At 38.2% G+C, this 22,809-nt stretch overlaps 1 protein-coding gene and 1 pseudogene across 1 annotated transcript; both read left to right on the top strand.

Annotated features, from left to right (window-relative positions):
* Window positions 1–5,573: 5,573 nt before the first annotated feature.
* LOC101731846 (extracellular calcium-sensing receptor) lies at window positions 5,574–11,619 on the top strand. Its single transcript, XM_018095708.1, has 5 exons — window positions 5,574–5,831; window positions 7,639–8,436; window positions 9,820–10,035; window positions 10,365–10,488; window positions 10,721–11,619. The coding sequence occupies exons 1-5, from the start codon at window positions 5,574–5,576 to the stop codon at window positions 11,617–11,619; spliced, it is 2,295 nt and encodes a 764-aa protein (XP_017951197.1).
* Window positions 11,620–15,638: 4,019 nt separating this feature from the next.
* On the top strand, window positions 15,639–22,145 carry LOC100492553 (annotated as a pseudogene).
* Window positions 22,146–22,809: the final 664 nt, after the last annotated feature.

The following is a 22,809-nucleotide window of genomic DNA, read 5'->3' as shown; positions in this document are numbered from 1 at the left end:
CTTGGCCCATGGTGGTGTACAGGCTCATTTACAAATAAATGGGGCAAGGTGCAAAAAATGGGTGCAAAAAATGAGTGCAAATCACAATGTACTTGCCTCATTTATATTTGCTTGTAGTGCCCTGGGAAGTCAAATTAGAAGTGCAAAGAGTTGAACCTCACAATGTATTCAGTGCTGCCTGCATCCCATATGTGGTCACCCACTGCAATGTGTGTATCTTGGATATCATTTGGAATACTCAAGCCGGTGAATGGTGGGGGGATACAAGGCTCTTAGGAGTCATGTACTTGCAGGGCAGGGATCCTATTTGCCAGTGTGAATTGTGCTCTGCATTTTGCTCTGGATTTTCAATGTAGCGAAAATTGCATAGTGTCTCCTGCATCTTCCTCAGGAACAGGTCCAGGGGTTCTCTGTATGGGACCTTGGCTCCAGCACCCCACTGATAAATGAGCCCCTATGTGTTTATGGACCAATCTTTTAGCCAAAGCATTCACCTTTTATTCTGCCTCTCTTTTTTTGGTTTCGAGGGTCAGTGGCACAGCAAACAGAAAGCAAAATCATTTTTAGGTTAAATTTTTAATGATTTCATTTTTTATTACTTATCTTTTTACTCTTTTCCTCTTCTGTTCAACTCCTGATGAAACCTTAACCAGTTGCTGGGGTAAGTGGGACTGTAGCAAGTGGATATCAATGGATGTATTCCAAACTGTAGAGAAATTGTCTTAAATTGTCTATAGCATACTTAATGTTAAAGGGCATCTATCATGAAATACACTCACCTAAAGGATTATTAGGAACACCATACTAATACCCTTCTCTGACCTCTAGCATCAACAAGGCATTTTCACCCACAGGACTGCCGCATACTGGATGTTTTTCCCTTTTCACACCATTCTTTGTAAACCCTAGAAATGGTTGTGCGTGAAAATCCCAGTAACTGAGCAGATTGTGAAATACTCAGTCCGGCCCGTTTGGCACCAACAACCATGCCACGCTCAAAATCACCTTTCTTTCCTATTCTGACATTCAGTTTGGAGTTCAGGAGATTGTCTTGACCAGGACCACACCCCTAAATGCATTGAAGCAACTGCCATGTGATTGGTTGATTAGATAATTGCATTAATGAGAAATTGAACAGGTGTTCCTAATAATCCTTTAGGTGAGTGTATGTTTTACACTTTAGTTAAATAGTTGTAAGATGTAAATATACTCTAATTAGAATATTGAACCCTTTACAATATAGCTTGCTTGTGTTTCTTCTGGGTACTCCCAGTTAGGAATGGGCTCCCAGTGAGCAACATACACTCTCTCAGCCTTAACTAAAACATGTTATTAGCCTGGCTTTTGAACATGCAGGCCTGTATGTATGTGCGCTCCGAGGAGCAAGATAATTATATGACTTTTAATTGAGCAGTATTAACCTGGATCTGGCACCATTATCAGTATTATACATTAGTGAATTTACTGCAATATAAATACAGAGATATTTTGTAGTTATCACAGTCACAGAAGTATTATTACTCTCCTATACAGCATGCTGGTGGTGGCGCTTCTCTGGTATTTTGTAGAATCTATGATTCTACAAATATTATATTGCATACCCAGAGCAATAAGGCTTTCTTCATGTACAGGAAAGAAACAAAGTCTTATTGTGTTGGGTAATTATACTTAAGATTGTAATGAATTACAAAATTACACCTTTATTTAATAGAATGTACAATATGCTTCTGTTGATATGGGTTGAACCATGGTTTCCCCAGTATCAATATGTCCACTTGCTCACAGTTTAGAGCAGGAAGTAGAATGGATGCGCAGCTATACAAGTGATTATATGTGCTGGGTGGCTTGCACACTCTCCCCCTTTTCAATACACTGACAATAAATCTAAGGCAGGCACCATTATTGTGGAATGTAACAAGGGATCACCTGTAGCTTATTCATGCACAATGGGATTTATGGGGTTTTTAGCTTCTTTGTGTTTTGCCATAGCTTATTTGTCAAGAAAGTTGCCGGGCAGTTTCAGTGAGGCCAAACTGATCACCTTTAGTATGCTGATATTTGGAGCTGTTTGGATCTCCTTCATCCCAGCCTACCTCAGCACCACAGGGAGGTACATGGTGGCAGTGGAAGTGTTTTTATCATCAAACATTGAATTAGTGACATGTATATTTTTACCCAAGGTCTACATTATTATACTGAGTCCAGAGATTACCAAGAGAAACAGAATCATATTGACTATGCTACCATCGAGGGTTTAAATACCGGGGAATTCCCTACCACTCATTTGAACTGAAGAAGCCACTCGGATGATTGGTGAGAAAAGAAAAACTCAGAAGTCCAGTTGTTTTAGACTTAATTTTACTAGATACTGTATATCATGATCTGGATGAATGAGAAACTTCATAGACAGAATCATCTTTATTAAAAAAAGATCACAATAACACCTCATGTATGGATTGTATTGTCTTGTGTGATATCTTTTTCTTATATTAAAAATTGAAAGGTGTGATTTAATGTCTATTGAAGTGTTGAAGTGTTTAAAAAAACAAAACAAAACACATATAATGTCAATAAAGAAGAATATTTTTCTAAGATGGAAATTACCAACTGCTAAGCTGGTGAGCTGTTGAGGTATTATACACCATACAAAGGCAAAGGAAGGCACCATACAAATGGAAATGCCCCCAACTCCTCTATGGCAAGTAAGGTGCTGTCCCATTTATTTAATTGTGGTGCAACAGGAGGAGTCTGTCTGTCTTATCTTATTATAAGTGGTAAAGTCATCAGATTATGTATAACATTAGGGGTGCTTTTAGAAAATCTCAGTCAGAAAAGCTGCACTGATTTAATTTAATGTTAATCCATTTAGTGTGTATTTTTTAACCTGTACATGATTTTTCAATTAAAAATAAGGAAAAATATAAATTCAAGTATAAAAACAAGTTGCAACCTACCTCAGTCTGTAGTTCATAGCTGCCACTGTTGGGAAAGGTGAGAGTCCTGTGGGAAGGGTCTAGACATAAGTGTGATAAAACAGCATTGCAATCAATAGATTATTAGCATGTACAGGGCAGATTTGATGTAAGCTGTAAGCAGTATAATAATTTGTTTGGAAAACCTACAAGCACAGCATTGAATTAGCACAACAACATAACTATTCAAAGAGCCCCCAGCTTTAATATTAGGTAACAGGCTTTTCTAAAGGCCTCCCAAAAAAACGCAGTCATCCCAGGTCTTTGCTAACACCAAACCAATTCATGCAACTCATCTAAACATCCATTTATGACATTCACAGAATTCATGGTACCTTTTGGACTGGTTATGGAATGCAGAGAGTCATCAGCATATTGCTATATAGGTTTTCTAATATAATAGAAAATCTAGAATATCTACTGCATTCTCACATGGTCCGGGGGATCTGCACCCTTACAATGGAAAAAGACAAAGAACAAACACACTCGAACAATATCAAGTGGGGAAAAGGGTGCACTCTTGCTGAATCAAGGGCCTTTGTGGGTGGGTGGGAGAGTTGATGTGCTCCACCAGTTGCTCTCAGACTTTTATGAGTGGGTTCAAATCAGCCTGGTGCAACAGTGCCAGTTCCTTCATAGTATAAAGAGCTAGGTGGAATTAAATTCTTTATCTTTAATCCCCTTCAGTGAGGAAGGCATCTGCCTGTATCTGTATAAAGAGATTCAAGAGCAGTATGGGGTCCAAATAAAGAATATGCGTGAGGTAGAAAAGCCTCAAAGGAAGCAGATAAGTAGGTACACCATGAATATAAATTAGAGTGGAACTTTAGAAACCAGTGGTGTAACAAAGAACATATCAGAGTTTCCTGGTCAATTGCAAAAGGCTTCATACACACAGTATATACCAGCTCACCACTCATAAATTAATTTAAAAAATCAGTGTTAGTGTCTGTAATGGTAAGAGTAAAATTGGTATGCAGAAAGAGAAACTAGCAAGAATAAAATAATCCTAATGGAAGATTATCTGAAATTGGATAGTGATAGACAAAAGGTACCTAATCATATAATGATAACATATTAATAATTATAATATATGAATATATGAAAATCTATAAGGATTAAACAAGAAGTGAGCAAGGGACACTCTCTTAATCTTAACCTAGAACTATTATCATGCAGGCCTGTCTTTATGTGGACCCAGAGGAACTAGATAATGACACCAGTTTTAATTGCCCCGTAATAATGAGGACCTCTTACAGTTACCTGTATATTATATAAATAATTCACTCGAACATAAATATAGAGCCAATTTCTTGATATCAGAATTACAGAATTATTAATTCTCTCCTATAAACCATGCTGTTGGTGGAGCATCTCTGGTAACTGAATGTTCATCTATAAGATTGTAGATAACAGTAATTTAAACAAATTGCACAAACAGTGGAGGGTCAGAATAATATTCAGTATGTGGCAAGCCTTGCTCCTTCATGGATAAGAATACATAAATAAATATATGTGGGCTCAAAGGCACTGCATTTATTAGTCAAATATTGCAGATTGATAATCAATAATGGATAAAACACCACATTTTGCAATGATTATGGCAATCAGTGTAAATTTTTACAATGATGAGTTTATTATAAGAAATTGCAATGACTTTTCTGGTTACTCTATTACAGCAGACTCCATTTCCCACACTGGCTGCTGATACTGAGCTGGGCTGTTTACATGAGCAATGGGGATCCAGGCTGCAAATTGCTATCAGAAAACCTGAAATTTTATGAAAAAGATGGAGACATTATTTTTGGAGCTCTCATTCCTGTACATCTTGAACCAAGCAACATTAAAGTCAATTTCACTACAAAGCCCTCAATGGGGAAATGTAACAAGTAAGGCTGTTTTCTGATACAGGACATTTCACACAATTAATGGAGCAGCAGCATTGTGATTATACTGTACAGACTAAAATTCTTAATATTTTACTCCATTTTTTATTTGTCATATTAGAGTTAGAGACAAAACATAAAGCAATAACAGGAGGTGAATAAGCAGGGATTCCCATTAAGTATGAACAATAAGGACATAAGGCTACACTATTACATAGCGAGGAATACAGAGCTCAATGTCATAATCAGTATTTTGCTGTGGAAGAAGCAAAGTTGACTATTGATCTTCCTTTTGTACAAAGTGTTTCTCATTAGGCAGCTCTATTAGTATATACTAGAAAGCAGCTATTCATCTAATCAAGTTTTTCTTTATTTTGCTCCATGGAACTGACTTAACAAGGCCAACAGCAACAGGTACACTGATTGGTAAAAACCGACGCAGTCATAACATTTTGTATCTTGCATTTAGCAAGATTGGTTAATGTACAATTTTCTTTGAAATGCAAAGGTAAATGCTGAATCTAAGTAGAAAATATGGGCATTTTACTTTTACAGTTACTATGTTCCATAATATGAACATGAACACTGGTTACATTTGTACTTGGTTATACTTTCAGCAAGAATGTGTTTAATTTTGATTTTGACACTTGATATAATACCTGATTTTCTGTTTTTTTTTAGGTTATCCATTTTTTGTTATCTACATGTACTCGCCATGGTCTTTGCTATTAATGAGATCAATGAGAACCCAGAACTTCTGCCAAACATCACACTGGGCTTCCGTATATACGACTCCTGCTTTAATGAAATGCAGGCTGTTGATGGAGCGCTACAGCTTCTGACGGGGAATGAAATGGCAATTCCTAATTACATTTGTGAGAAAAAATTGAAGATGGTGGGATTAATAGGAGATCTTCAGTCTTCCAATTCAGTTGCTGTGGCAAGAATTTTAGGACTGTATCGATATCCGCAGGTATATGTAACTGTAAGCATGTAGAGCATACCATGTTCAGTTCTTATATTCTTATCTACCCATTCTATCTCTAGGTCTGCTAGACCCTTCAATGCTGAATTGTACATTGAAATATGAATGAAAAATCATTCAATTAATACAGTAAATTTCAGTTTCTGGAAAATGTTATCAGGATCTTAAATCAAGTACAGGTATGGGATCCCTTATCTGGAAACCCATTATCCAGAAAGTTCTGAATTACATAAAGGGCATCTCCCATAGACTCCATTATAAGTAAATGATGTAACGCATGATTCACAAACACATATAAAGCGTTAAATGCGCAAAATATTGCATATTAAATTAAAATTAACACCTACTTGGGGCAGGCTTTACTTAAAGAAAATTGTGGTTCGTGAGCTTTTGGCAACACAACATGGACTTTGCAGTGGGATTTTTTCAAGTCTGTGTTGGCCCTAGAGTGACGCAGCCTCCAGTTTTCAGGGAAATGGTCATTTTCAGAACAGTAGTTTTCAGAAAGTAATGGTTACCAGGCCCTTGGGCAGCATTGCATTAAAAACAGACATGATTCTGTAGTGGGAATCAATGCATGGGACCATGAATATTTTCAAAAACCATTGTCTGGGAAGGCACCATGAACACTGAACAATATACAACATACTGTATACAGGTTCTGGAGCAACATATTCTGTCATAAAGACAACATTTTTTTCAGGAAAGGCCTTTCTTGTTTCAGCAAGACAATGCCAAACCGTCTTCTGCATGTACGACACCAGCATGGCTTCGTAGTAAAAAGCCCAGTGCTGAACTGGCCTGCCTGCAGTCCTGCCAAAGGACACCCCGAACAGTTAAATAACTCCTAGGCAAGAATGCAACAACATTTCACTTTCAACACTACACCAATTGGTCTCCCCATTTCCTGAAAGTAAATGATTTGCAAATCATCCCATTCATTTTTTTATTTATATTTTACACAGTGTCCAAATTTTTTTGGACAGAGTGTTGTATGACAGTGTCTGATGTAAGGTGCTTACTTACAGAAAACAGGCCTCAAAAATCCTTTGCATTCTGTATTATTATACTAAAATGTACTTAAACAATGATCCACTAGGCTTTTCCCTTGACCATATAAATATAGTTACATACTTGAAAAAAGACCAAAGGCCATCAAGTTCAACCCCTCCAAGTGAACCCCAGTGCCAACACATAGGCCCATACCGGCCTATCTATACACTCACTTACCTAAACCATATATACCACCATCAACACTAAGGGGCACATTTATTAATCCACGAATCCGAATGGGAAAATTTTGGATTGTAAACGAAAATTTCTGAAGATCGCAAATATCCCTAAAATTCTTACGAAAAAATTGTATTAGTCACGATAATCATATTGGCGATCCGAAAGTCACGAAATTTGCGTACCGAACCATTGTAAACAGCGGCAGAGCCTTTCCGAATTAGTCGTGCAAACGCGAAAAAATTTGCGAGAATACGCTCGGATCATTCGTATGAACGCTCCGAGCGTTCGTGCATTAGTAAATGTGCCCCTAATTGTAGATTTTAGTATCCCAATAGCATTGAATATTATGCTTGTTCAAAAAAATCATCCAAACCCCTCTTTAAGGCATTAACAGAACCTGCCATAACAACATTCCCCAACCCAGTTTTGAACTTGATGGACTCTGGTCTTTTTTCAACCCTATGTAACTATGTAACTAACTATGTAACTATGTAACTATATAATAATAGCATGTAATTCACACAATGATTTCCTAAAATAAGTACATTAACATTTATTACAGATAAGCTATGGGTCGGCATTGGCCTATCTGAGTGATAAAACCAGTTTCCCTTCTTTTCTGCGCACTGCTGTTAGTGATAAGATACAACCTTATTATTTCAATATGCTGATGATCTATTTTAACTGGACCTGGATAGGAATTCTGGCTGCTGATAATGATTTTGACCTCTATGACAGTGAGCTCCTAAGAAAAGACATTGAGGCAGCTGGGATTTGTGTGGCCTTTTTTATAAGAATATCCACACAACACACCAGAGATCGGACACTCTCTATTCTTCAAGTCATCCAAAAATCAACAGCCACAGTTGTGTTACTTTACTGCTCAATGCCAGAACTGATCCCTTTTATGAAAGTAGCGACTGAAGAAAATATAACTGGAAAGTTCTGGATTTCGAGTGGCAGTGTTATCACTTCTCCTATATTTTCATATAAAGAGTTTTGGAGAATATTAAATGGCACTGTTGGGCCAAAGCTACCTTTAACAATAATCCCTGGATTTGGAGAATTTCTTTATAGCATTCACCCATCTTTGTATCCAAATGATATTTTCATGAAATCATTTTGGGAAGCAAGTTTTGGTTGTTTGTGGCACAATGAAACACCAGTCAATGGAACAATCTATTGCACAGGGCAGGAAAAGCTTAACGCTTTAGAACACCAAGGATATAATGAAGCAGCATCAGGATATTCCATTCTTGTCTATAATGCAGTTTATACACTGGCCCATGGTATCCACAATATGATTTCCTGCAGATCTGAACACCCTTGTTTATCTAGAAATACACTGGATCTATGGAAGGTAAGACAAAAATACAAATTTTCATTGTGAGCAAGGAATATAAATTAATAATCAGATAAAAAACCAAAACATCCATTCACACAGAAGGTTGAGTGTAAACAACTAGTAGGCAAAATCAACATTTCTCTGATCTAGATCTCTGCTAGTAAGAAAAAGAAAATGTCAACATGGGTGCAAATGAGGGCGGGGGGGGGGCACTGGCCCTTTCTGGAATTTTGCATACCTCCCAACTGTCCAGTTTGACAGCTTACAACCTACTGTTCTGAATAGCTGTTTTAATGTACCATGTTGCCCAGCTTGTCTCTGGTTCCTCTAAGCCAGGGGTCCCCAACCACCGGGCCGTGGACCGTTACCAGGCCGGGGCTGTGCTGTGCTGATGGTGAGCTGTATTATATTTTATAATGTAATAATATCAATAACAATAAAAATAAGGTAATGCTTTCAATCCATCTTTTTCTGCACTCATCTTGCTGGTGTGTCTGGAGTTAATGAGTTCTCATTGGCTATTTTTTACATCATTCACAGCCACTGCTATCTCTTGTCTTAGGGGAAGACACGCGGGGCGATTAGTTGCCGTGACTTTTGAAAAAGTTGCGGCGACTAATCCACGCACGCATTTTGTCGCAGTGACGCAATTACACTATATGGGCAAAAAGTATCTGCGATTAGTCACCGTGACTGGGTTAATTAAAAGTCACGGCTAGTGATGGGCGAAATGTTTCGCCAGGCATGGATTTCGCCGCGGAAAAATTCGCCGCACGTCCAAAAATTGTCGCGGGCGTAAAAAAAGAATTGTCGACGAAATAATAGCCGCGACAAAATAATAGCCGCGTGCGACGAAACAATAGCCGCGCGACGAAATAATAGCCGCGGGCGAAGAAACAATAGCCGTGCGACAAAGTAATAGCCGCGGGTGACGAAACAATAGCCGCGGGCGACGAAACAATAGGCGCGCGACGAAATAATAGCCGCGTGCGACGAAACAATAGCCGCGCGACAAAATAATAGCCGCGGGCGACGAAACAATAGCCGCGCAACAAAATAATAGCCGCAGGCGACGAAACAATAGCCGCGCGACAAAATAATAGCTGCGGGCGACGAAACAATAGCCGCGCGACAAAATAATAGCCGCGGGTGACAATTTTTTTTGTCGCACGACATTTTCGTCGTTTCGCGAATTTTTCGCCGTTTCGCGGATCTTTTTAAAGATTCGCGAATTTTTCAGCGAAGCGAAACCGAACAGATTCGCTCATCACTAGTCACTTCTACTAATCCCCCCGTGTGTTAGCTCACAAGTTTGCAAGGAATATGGCAGATATACTACTATGATTATCTAATAAACATCTCTTAGAGATAATTTTTGTATTGTTTGATCTTTTTAAGATTTTGCAGTATGTAAAGCGTGTGGGGGTAAGAAACACAGCTGGCCAGGACTTGGCCTTTGATGAGAATGGGGACCTGATATCTTCACTTGAGTATGTGAATTGGCAAGCTCTTCCCAATGGTGAAACCCAATATGTCAATTTTGCAACTGAATTTCCTGAGAGTCATATTGTTCTAAGTACCAACACAATATTCTGGAGTGGAGGTTACACAGAGGTAAATGCAAATAATTATAATATTTATGCTGTGTTGGTATTTGTTTATAATACACATAAACTTCCTGTTGCATGACCTCTATAAAAGGTGTGGTCAAGGAACTCCTCTGACTTATAATATCCTTATATTATGTAATAGGGGTAAATTATTTGCTATATTATAAAGGGATGGTATTCGTTATTCAGAAACCCATTATCCAGAAAGCTCTGAATTAGGGGAAGGCCATCTCCAGTACAGTCCATATTAAGCAAATAATTCAGTTTTAAAAAGGGCGGCAAGCATGTACAGTTTTTCACTTATGTGTTCTCATCCCATCTACTGTACAATAGGCACCAGAATCCATATGCAGTGAGAGCTGCCCCCCAGGATACAGAAAGGCCCCACAGAAGGGACAGCCTGCCTGCTGCTTTGACTGTATCTTATGCTCAGAAGATGAGTTTAGCAATGAAACGGGTAAACACATTAACGTACCTTATTTGAAAATTGTCAGTTTTATGGAAAAAATGTACACTTCATAAGGAAGTCATGAGAAAGCACCTTTAATTTTGATTTCAGTAAACATATAATCACTGGTTCCTGGCTGTTTTTAGACACATTATAAGCCTTGTAAGTGGTGCAACGGAAAAGTATGTCTGCCCAGCCACAATCCATATGCCTCATAATAAGAGTTTTTTCCTTTTATTAGATTCCACAAGCTGTATGAAATGCACTGAAGACATGTGGGCAAATGACAAACACAATGGCTGCTGGATTAGAACACTTGAGTTTCTGTCTTTTAAAGAACTATTAGGGGGCATATTGGCTACTATCTCAGTACTGGGATTTCTCCTTCCTCTCAGCATCTTGGCAATTTTTGTGAAAAACTCAAAAACTCCAGTTGTAAAAGCTAACAACCAGAATCTCAGTTACCTCCTCCTCCTTTCCCTGTGTTTCTGCTATCTCTGTGCTTTAATGTTCATTGGCCGTCCCATTACTATAACCTGTATCCTCAGGCAATTTATATTTGGGATCAGTTTTGTGATGTGCATTTCATGTGTGTTGGGAAAGACAATGATGGTGGTGATCGCCTTCAACCTCACCCAGCCAAGGAGCAGCAGGAGAATGTGGTTGAATTCTCGAGTAACGAACACCCTGGTGCTTGTGTGCACAGCTATACAAGTGATTATATGTGCTGGGTGGCTTGCACACTCTCCCCCTTTTCAATACACTGACAATAAATCTAAGGCAGGCACCATTATTGTGGAATGTAACAAGGGATCACCTGTAGCTTATTCATGCACAATGGGATATATGGGGTTTTTAGCTACTTTGTGTTTTGCCATAGCTTATTTGGGGAGAAAGTTGCCGGGCAGTTTCAATGAGGCCAAACTGATCACCTTTAGTATGCTGATATTTGGAGCTGTTTGGATCTCCTTCATCCCAGCCTACCTCAGCACCACAGGGAAGTACATGGTGGCAGTGGAGATATTTGCCATGTTATCTTCAAGCAGTGGATTAGTAACATGTATATTTTTGCCCAAGGTTTACATTATTATTCTCAGACCAGAGATGAACACCAAGGACAGAAAGATATGTATCAAATAAAGCCTGCCACAACACTCTGAACACTGAACAGCAATACACTTATATATTAGAGCTCCAACATGGCTAACTATGTGCTGTTATTTGCAAAAAGGAAGTGTATCTAACCATAGAGAGCAAGCAGAAGTGAGGCTAGAAAACACATCCACTAACACAGAGAATACATTCAAATACGTTCGAATATGAGAATAGCTACAGCAGCTAGGCATGCAGCTCCCTCTAGTGGTACACAACAGGGTTTTTGTGTTTTTTTTTTATATTACTTTGGAGTGTACCAAACCTTTCCATTATTGAGCAGTAGGCTTAAGATATTTTGAAAGCCTAGGGTGTGCTGGAAAGTTTTTATCTAGTTCCTAAGCATACCTATTTGGCCAGAGAGAATGCACATTTGTTGGGAAATTGGTATAAAGCTATGTCCATTTTCCAGGATCAGTCTTTGATATGCATTGACTATTATCGTGAGATCACTAAATGGTGCTGTTACATGTAAAACTATTATGTATCATCCTGCCCTGCTGCACATTGTTTTCTCTAATATCTGGCTGTCTATCCTTTCCACGTCAACCACATTCTGTTCTGAGTAAAGCTTGTTCCACTAATAGCTGCTGTGAGCCTCGTCTGCCCTAATACAGAGTCCAGTATATAATAGTCTTCATATTCCATTTTAACAAACAATGTGGCAGTGCCTCTGTTCATGTTAGTAGAAGGCTGACCATATGAATCATCTTCAGCTATGTTACAATATAAATAATGCCAGCAATGATTTGTCCCATTTACCAATATACTATCATTTATGTGTTCTCATGTAGAGTATGAACATGCTAATAAAAATAACTGTGTTTGTTTTGTCTTCTCTTTATTGATAGAAGCCATAGCAATGAATGACCAAGGCAGCCAAATTAAGAAGGAGAACATTAGATAATTATTCAGAGGGGTATTTGCATTTGTGACTGAATTCTAGAGATGCTATAATACGTATTGCAAAACTATACAGGGTACCACCGATCTGCTATATATTTTAATCTATGTTAGTGATGAGCAAATCTGTCCTGTTTGGCTTTGCCGAAAAGATTTGTGAAACGGGGAAAAATTAGTGAAACTGGCAAAATGGCACATGTAAAAAAAATTGTTGCCTGTGTAAAAAAATAGTTGTGTGCGTAAATAAAATTGTCACGTGCGTAAAAAACATGTGTAAAAAAAATTGTCGCGTGTCATTTTTTTTGATGCGCGCAACAATATCTTTTATCGCCCAAAAACATTTTTCCATGTGGCAATTAATTCAGTGGCAGATCCATTAGGACAAGGACAGAAACCCCTGGGTGACTTTAAACAGCAATTCGAAATTCAGAGCAGAGTTTTTTCACAAAGTAAGTTCTAACACTATGAAACCAAAAAGCCACTCCGGGTAACTTTAAGAGCTGAAATTCTGGATTTTAAACAGGAGAGAGTGCAATTGCACTGGTCCCCCTCTGGCACAAGAAAAGGTAAGTGCTGGTGGCGAGGGGGGCGGCAATGCAGGAGCTGACTCTGCGGAGGGTGGCTCTTCTGCCTGAAATGCCCCTGGTTGGTTCACTTGCAGTCTGCGTATATGGGCCCTTTTATACTGCATCATTTACTATACAAATTACAGTTATTAATAATGATGAGCGAAGTCTCTTCACTTCGCTGGAAAAATCGAGAAACTTTGAAAAGGTTTGTGGAACTGCAAAAAATTTCCGAAATGCGGAAAATGATGCTTGTAAAAAAAAAACTTGTTGCACATAGCAACTTTTCTGTGGTGAATTTTTGCACCCATTTTGCAAAAAAATCTGCCAATGGTGAAATGCGGAAATTTGCCGCAAATCCATGTCTGCCAAAAAACTAGCTTATCTCTAGTTATTATACTTTTTTTCTCCTCGGCTCTCTCAAAACCGTTAAACAAGCAAAAAAACACACTTCCTACTTCCTGGCAAGAGCTCTCTCACAGCCACTCCCCTTTTTCCCACATGGGGATTCATTAATTCCAGCACCTGCTCTGTACCCCTGCCCGTCACTCCCAGCTGTTGCTCATGGAGCATTCTGGGAAAGATATTCCACCCCTCTAGGGTTGTTCTAGTCACTGTGCCATACCTAAAACATAATATTATCCTGCCTTTCCATCCTGCAGGCCTGTATTTAAGTGGACCCTGAGGGCAAAGATAAATATATGGCTTCTAATTGACCTGGACCTTGTGCAGTTGTCAGTATTTTATATTAGGATAATCAATGCAATATATAAACAGAACTATTTTCCCTCTATCTAATTCAGACATTATCTTACTCTCCTATACAACATGCAGATGGTGGTGCTTCTTGGGTAATTTAATACTGATCTTTTACATTTCTAAATAGTACAGGAATCGGACCTGGAAGTTCATTATCCAGTAAGGTCCAAAATATAGGAATGCCATTTCCTGATATCCTTTCTCTCTCTCTCTCTCTCATACTTGATGGTAACTGAGAAGCATAAATCCTTGTTGCTGACAAAACAAGTCTACTGGGATTTTTTCAGGAATACTGTTTTAAACTCATTCTTAGACAGGAAATTAATAGGGTATAAAGTGTATGTCAAGCTTTCTAATCTGTGTGTAAGACTTCAGTTTAGCATTGCAAAGGAATAAATATAGATAAAAAAATATCTTTTTTAATGTATACAGTATGTTTAGTCATTGCCAGCAGTGCCAAATCACAGAAGGTTTGACTGAAACCTTTTGCCCATGGAAATATATATATTTATATATATGTGTCCTGCTCATCACATGAATAAAATATGCATCAATATATTTTGCTCCATCTGTATAATACTGAAGGGGGTATTGGGCTGCAATGGCTTGATGACCATGATGTATTGCTCTTAAACCATCTCTTTATGGTGCTAAACCATTGCTCCCAGCTCTCAGTCAAACTACTAGAGTTTTGCAGACAACTATTTAGGGGTCTAGGTATTTGGCAGGTTTGGGAAATTTATTTTAAGCCAACTATATTTAGATATTTAGCTCTCCAGGTCCTGCACATCATTATGACACCTCTTTCATTGAAATGGATGATTGTATGTATGGATAACACTTCTTTCACTGAATTGGATGCTGAATTACGGTGTGCCATGCTGTTGTGTTGTAAGTACATTTGGGATAGTGTCCCTGCCCCAAAGAGCTTACCATCTATGTTGTGATGTTAAATTGGAGTCCTCCATATGCAAAGGGTCCATCTGTACCCACACTCCGTGCCTGTATTCATGTAATTATTGCATTTGCTACGCTCTTGTAAAATGATGGATTTATTATCACTGTAATGAATTGCAATGATTCTTTGTATTACAGTAGATTGCACTGTATTCACTGGCTGCTGATACTGAGCTGGGCTGTTTACATGAGCAATGGGGATCCAGGCTGTAAATTGCCCTCAGAAAATCTGAAATTTTATGAAACAGATGGAGACATTATTTTTGGAGCTCTCGTCCCTGTGCATCTTGAACCAAGCAACATTAAAGTCAATTTCACTACAAAGCCCTCAATGGGGAAATGTAACAAGTAAGGCTGTTTTCGGATTCTGATACGCTCATATGGGCAATGCTGGAACAATTCATGTTCTTTCTTAGAGTAAATGCATTGACTTTTGATAGAACTTGACCACATTTGGAGGAAGTATTAGCTTTGATAAGTTCATGAATTAATTAAAAACTTTCTTGTGAGGAATTTTGGTAAGTTGCAAAACAGACCAAACTGCTGAGAATTTTCCCTTAATTTGAGGTATGGGATCCCTTATCCAGAGAGCTACTTGAACCTACAGGGAAGCCATCTCACAGAACGGGCATTTTAGGCAAATAATTCTCATTTTTAGCATGGAGAACCAATTTATGGAAAAACCCCAGGTCCCAAGCATTATGGATAATAGATCCTATACCTGTATACCAAATCTGCCGTTAGATGTTTCACAGTCCATGTTGCACCTGATTCTGTGCTCTTTTTAGGCTGTCTGTATTCTGTTATCTACATGTACTCGCCATGGTTTTTGCTATTAATGAGATCAATGAGAACCCAGAACTTCTGCCAAACATCACACTGGGCTTCCGTATATACGACTCCTGCTTTAGTGAGATGCAGGCTGTTGATGGAGCGCTACAGCTTCTGACAGGGAATGAAATGGCAATTCCAAACTATATTTGCCAGACAGAATCCAAGATGGTGGGATTAATAGGAGATCTTCAGTCTTCCAATTCAGTTGCAGTTGCAAGAATTTTGGGACTGTATCGATTTCCTCAGGTATGTCAAAATCATGGAAAAGGGTCATCAAATATAACAGTAATATTGATAAATGTAGGAAAATAATCCATCCCAAAGCACTTTCAATGTTAGCACAATGGTCTGGAAGGGAAAACCATTATGGCTTTGTTTGGGTACCCTGTGTGTTGTCATACTGAATATACTGCTGTAATGCACTGATACCAAATGGTCACAATTAAATGCTGGATTTAAAAATGTATTTATGCTTTACCGCAATTAGCGCTGTATCATTAACCCTTCATTAGTCTCAAAGCGTCACATAAACATGAGATTAAATATTTGATTATTTTAACGTAATATTAAAATATTAATGTATCTATTTGTTTACCCATTACTTATTTATATATTAAATTAACACAAAAACACTAGAACATAATTAAAATGTTGTGGGTATAATTATAACATATTAATATATATATAGAATATATATATGGAGAACTTATCCAGAAAGCTATTAATTACAGGATGGCCATTTCCCATAAAGTCTGTTTTAAGCAAATAATACCAATTTTTTCCCAAAAAATATATTTTTCTTTAAGAAGTCAAAAACCATTTTTAAAGGGGTTGTCCAATTTAACCCAGCAAGCAGGAAGAGGTTTGAAAAAGAGACAGGAATATGAATACAGAAGGGCCTAAATACAAGTAGTAAAATACAAGTACAGGTATGGGATCCCTTATCCGGAAACCCGTTATCCAGAAAGCTCCGAATTACGGAAAGCCTGTCTCCCATAGACTCCATTTTAATCAAATAATTCAGAATTTTAAAACTGATTTCCTTTATCTCTGTAGTAATAAAACAGTACCTGTACTTGATCCCAACTAAGATATAAATAATCCTTATTGAATGCCAAACAATCCTATTGGGTTTAATTAATTTTTTATTGATTTTTTTGTAGTCTTAAGGTATGGAGATCCAAATTACAGAAAGACCCCTTATCCGGAATACCCTTGGTCCCGAGCATTCTGGATAATGGGTCCTATACCTGTACTACAATACAAGTAGTAAAAGTAACAATAACAACTCCACAAAGCAATTGTTTTTTTGCTGCAGGGGGTAAGTGACCCCTATTTAAAAGTTGGAAAGAGTTAAAAAAGAGAGAGTGAAAGGGTGAAAAGTAAAGAAAAAGGCAAATAATTCAAAAGCTATTACAAATACAAAATGAAGACCAATTGAAAAGTTGCTAAGAATAGGTCATTCAATAACATACTAAACGCTAATCTAAAGGTGAAGCGCTCATTTAATACAAAACTACAAAGGAACAATGATAAATACAGAAACATTTGCTAACAGCTCAGTGGTTTTCAATGGCAGCAGAATGTGCAGAGGAGGAAAAACTTTATTGACATTTGACAAATCTTAGTAATTTTTCTAACTGTACAAGTTACATTAATGTTACAAATTTTTTTGACAAACAGTGCAAATGATTTTTTAATATAAAATAAAGTAAATAAATTGCTTTTTCAGATAAGCTATGGGTCAGCATTAACCCATCTAAGTGATAAAATCAGTTATCCTTCTTTTCTGCGCACTGTTATAAATGATAAGATACAGCCTTTTTATTTCAATATGCTGATGATCTATTTTAACTGGACCTGGATAGGAATTCTGGCTGCTGATAATGATTTTGGCCTCTATGACAGTGAGCTCTTGAGAAAAGACATTGAGGCAGCTGGGATTTGTGTGGCCTTTTTTATGCGGATATCTGCCCAACACACCAGAGATCAGTCACTCTCCATTCTCCAAGCCATCAAAAGATCATCAGCCACAGTTGTGTTACTTTATTGCTCTTTGCCGGAACTGATCCCTTTTATGAAAGTAACAACTGAAGAAAATATAACTGGAAAGGTCTGGTTTGCCAGTGGCAGTGCTATCACGTCTCCTATATTTTACTATAAAGAGTACTGGAGAACACTATATGGTACTATTGGGCAAAAACTACCTTTAACAATAATCCCTGGATTTGGAGAATTTCTTTATAGCATTCACCCATCTTTGTATCCAAATGATATTTTCATGAAATCATTTTGGGAAGCAAGTTTTGGTTGTTTGTGGCACAATGAAACACCAGTCAATGGAACCACCTATTGCACAGGGCAGGAAAATCTTAAAACTTTAGAACACCAAGGATATAATGAAGCAGCCTCAGTGTTTGCCATCCTTGTCTATAATGCAGTTTATACACTGGCCCATGGTATCCACAATATGATTTCCTGCAGACCTCAATCCCCATGTCTAACCATAAACAGACTGGACCCATGGAAGGTAAGAAAAAAATATAAATATCCCTGTTTCTGTAGCAGGAATGTATATTTTAGTTTCAGCACCCTCGTTCAAACACATCTGTACAGTCAGTAGGGATGAAGTAAAATGATATTTCTATAAAACATGTGCCAGGTGAAAAAAGGAGATTTGGGACTTATCTTATATTTGAATTTTGATCTGGGGCTGGGAGAGTTGGAAAGCTTTGGGTGGTGCAGATCCTGTATGGGAGTGTTAAACAATTCCTTATATGTAAGAAAGTGCCAGGTGATCACCCAGAATGCCCCATAACTAGTGATACACAATAAATATCAAAAATAAAGAAAATACTCCAAGGTACTACAGATCTGAGCCCTCCATAACTCTTGCACTGGTTATTGCCTGTATTTGTATGTTTAAATTATACACCTATTTATTGTACAGCGATTCTAAATATGTCGGTGCTATGTACAGTAAATATGTATATATAATTATCACTACTTAACAGCCTCACCTCTATAGATACAATAGTTTTTTAACTAAAGATCCACAATGTAAGTACATGGGAAAAACAAGGTGGATCTTCACTTGGTCTGTAGAATCATTCACTAATGCACACTGTATACTAATAGCTTAATCCGTTTTGTAACTGTTTGTCTTGCTTTATGCTTTGTTATAACCACTTACTACTTTATTAGAAAATATGCATATTGAATCACCAACTTTGTATTTGGGCAATTATAGAACATAATTGTACAGTAATGGGTTCCTAGAAAATAGATCCAATACCTGTATTTGTTTTGTTTTTTTTACATTTATTGCCTGGTTGTTTTTAGATTTTGCAGTATGTAAAGCAAGTGAGGATAAGAAACACAGCTGGCCAAGAGTTGTTCTTTGATGAGAACGGGGACGTGAATTCTTACCATGAGTATGTGAATTGGCAAGCCCTTCCCAATGGTGAAACCCAACATGTCAATTTTGCAACATTAAAAGAATTTCCAGAGAGTCATATTGTTCTGAGTAACAACACTATATTCTGGAGTGGAGGTTACACAGAGGTGAGTGCAAATAATAGTGTATAATACTTTGTGGGACAATAAACTGGATCTGGATTATGCATCAGTCATAAGACTTCCCTAATCTGAGTCCTACCAGTGCTGCAGATGTCACAGACAGGACCATCCAATACTAGCCACACCATTTCCGGGTCCAGAAGGCACCAGCTGCTTATCTGGGTATGGGCTCATGAAGGCATATGGATTGAGTAGATCAGTAAAAGGACAAATTGAAAAACACATGCTGCAAGGGTGTCACACATAATAACAACCAAGTTTTCCCCTTACTATGCATTACGGCTTCTTCTGAACCTCCGTCTTCACCTCAAGCAGCTGTAGCTTTGTACTTTCTGGTCTTTCTGTTATAACATTTTGGGTCAGAATATTTCTGTTGCTTTTCAAATATCAACCTGTGCATTTAGGAAAAACTGTAGCATTGACACTGATCAGGTATGGAATTACTTTATTTTTTTGACTGAAGAATAGGCCAACATTATACCATAATGATATACTTTGCAGAATAATTTTATATACCTGCACAATGCTTTGTTTGTATATTCCAGTTTGTTGAGTAAATCTGTCCCATTTTGCTTTACTAAAAAATTAGCGAAACCGAGAAAAATTAGCGAAATGCGCTTGTTGTGCAAACAAGTCTCATTCTAGAAATTTTTTTGATGTAGCTAACGGTTGAGTAAGAAGCAATTTACTAGTGCAGAGAACGCAATAGTGCGCTTTGCACTAGCAATGCACCCCCCCAGGATCTGCTCTGACATGGAGGAGGTAAGCATGGAGCGGGTAAGGGGGGGGGGATTGGGCCTGCTGCCTCAGGAGGCAGGTGTGAAGGATTTGATATACTATCTAATATACCCATGTTGTATTAACACATGGAGAGGCCCCTTATTTCTTTCTGCCTTATGTTTTTTTGGGTTATGGTTTGATTTTAATGGTTTGTTTTGCCTTTGTGTTAATAAAAATGTTCCTTTTTTTAATTAATTTTCATTGTCTATTGACTACACAGGTGTTTAGTCCTTATTAGGGTCAGTTTATAAACATAGTTTTTTAACTTTCAAACACCTTAATATAACAGTATTAAAATGTACATTGTACATTAGGCACCAGAATCCATATGCAGTGAGAGCTGCCCCCCAGGATACAGAAAGGCCCCACAGAAGGGACAGCCAGTCTGCTGCTTCGACTGTATCTTGTGCTCAGAAGATGAGTTTAGCAATCAAACCGGTAAGTACAATAAAATGCATTGCTCAAAGTTTTTCATCAGTTTATGAAACATTTTTACTGATATGTGATTTTTTGAGTGTTCAGGGTCCCTGACAGATCAGCAACAAATTACCACATCAGGCAAGTGCAGGGGTGTCACAGCATTGTGCTGTAGTTGGGGACACTGCTCCATCCCTCTCCATACCCACAAACCAGTGAGAGTACCCCATGCAAAGGGCATCTGACTGGAAATGATCCCTGCTGGAGCTAGACCTTGTAATGTTTCAGAGAAAGAGAGAATGTCTTCTTTATACCTTTAATGCATAATATTGTCAAAAAAAGGATGTATGTATATCAGCAGAGGTATAATTCTCTATAAACACCTATTAAATTGCACCATTAAGTAACAGTAATGGATTGTTCTCTTTTCAAATATGGGTGTTCAAATGCTCAGCCTTACTGCTCACAAAAACGATGCATCAATCCCCAATGGCTCACTGCCTGGCCCTTTGGTATATTACAAAGCAAGAGGAGAGCACCTTTACGCAGATTTACTGCTTTAGCATATATTTATTTAAACCACTGGAAAGGACATGTTTCGGGCTATATCATGCCCTTTCTCAAGTGTGAGAAAGGGCTATTAAGTAACAGTAATGGATTGTCCTCTTTATGGAATATTCTAGTGATACTGTTTTTATTGCTCACCTTCAGTTTTATTTTGCTTTAATAGATTCCACAAGCTGCATGAAATGCTCTGAAGACATGTGGGCAAATGACAAACACAATGGCTGCTGGATGAGGAGCTTGGAATTTCTGTCTTTCAGAGAAACCTTAGGGGGCACATTAACTACTATTTCTGTTATAGGATCTCTTCTTCCTCTCAGCATCCTGGCAATTTTTATAAAAAATGCAGAAACACCAGTTGTGAAAGCAAATGACCGGAATCTCAGTTACATTCTCCTCCTTTCCCTGTGTTTCTGCTATCTCTGTGCTTTAATGTTCATTGGCCGTCCCATTACTATAACCTGTATTCTCAGGCAATTTATATTTGGGATCAGTTTTGTGATGTGCATTTCATGTGTGTTGGGAAAGACAATGATGGTGGTGATTGCCTTCAACCTCACCCAGCCAAGGAGCAGCAGGAGAATGTGGTTGAATTCTCGAGTAACGAACACCCTGGTGCTTGTGTGCACAGCTATACAAGTGATTATATGTGCTGGGTGGCTTGCACACTCTCCCCCTTTTTAATACACTGACAATAAATCTAAGATGGGCACCATTATTGTGGAATGTAACAAGGGATCACCTGTAGCTTATTCATGCACAATGGGGTATATGGGATTTTTAGCTACTTTGTGTTTTGCCATAGCTTATTTGGCAAGAAAGTTGCCGGGCAGTTTCAATGAGGCCAAACTGATCACCTTTAGTATGCTGATATTTGGAGCTGTTTGGATCTCCTTCATCCCAGCCTACCTCAGCACCACAGGGAAGTACATGGTGGCAGTGGAGATATTTGCCATGTTATCTTCAAGCAGTGGATTAGTAACATGTATATTTTTACCCAAGGTTTACATTATTATTCTCCGACCAGAGATGAACACCAAGGACAGAAAAATAAAGCCTTCCACGACACTCAGCCTGAACAGCAATACACTTACATGGCTAACTATGTGCTGCAAAAAGGAAGCATACCTAACCATAGAGAGCAAGCAGAAATGAGTGGTACACAACATAGTTACATAGTTAGATTGGCTTGAAAAAAAGTCCATCAAGTTCAACCCTTCCAAATATAACTAAATTGTTGCGACTTTTTTGCAGCCGTTACGACTTGCGCGAATTGTCGCGACTTTTTGTAGCCGTTACGATTTGCTCGTATATTGTTGCGACTTTTTCGTATTGAACGCTCGTAAATGAAAAAGTCGTAACGGCTACGAAAAAGTCGCAACAATTTATAAAAAAATCGCAAAATATCGATCATTACGAAAAAATGCATTCGGGCGCTTTTCGGACGTTCGTGGATTAGTAAATGGGCCCCTAACTGTAGATATTAATATCACAATAGCCTTCGATACTATGCTTGTTCAAGAACTCATCCAAGCCCCTCTTAAAGGCATTAACAGAATCTGCCATTACTACATCTCTAGGAAGGGCATTCCACAACCTCACTGCCCTCACCGTGGGAAACCCCCTACGCTGCTTCAAATGGAAGCTCCGTTCCTCTAATCTAAAGGGGTGGCCTCTGGTGCGTTGATTGTTTTTATGGGAAAAATAAAACATGCCCCATCTGCCTATAATCCCCTCTAATGTACTTGTACAGAGTAATCATGTCCCCTCGCAAGCGCCTCTTTTCCAGAGAAAACAACCCCAACCCTGACAGTCTAAC

This window comes from Xenopus tropicalis, chromosome 7 (assembly GCF_000004195.4).
Source record: "Xenopus tropicalis strain Nigerian chromosome 7, UCB_Xtro_10.0, whole genome shotgun sequence".
Classification (NCBI taxonomy): domain Eukaryota; kingdom Metazoa; phylum Chordata; class Amphibia; order Anura; family Pipidae; genus Xenopus; species Xenopus tropicalis.
This window is presented reverse-complemented; position numbering and strand designations above follow the sequence as displayed.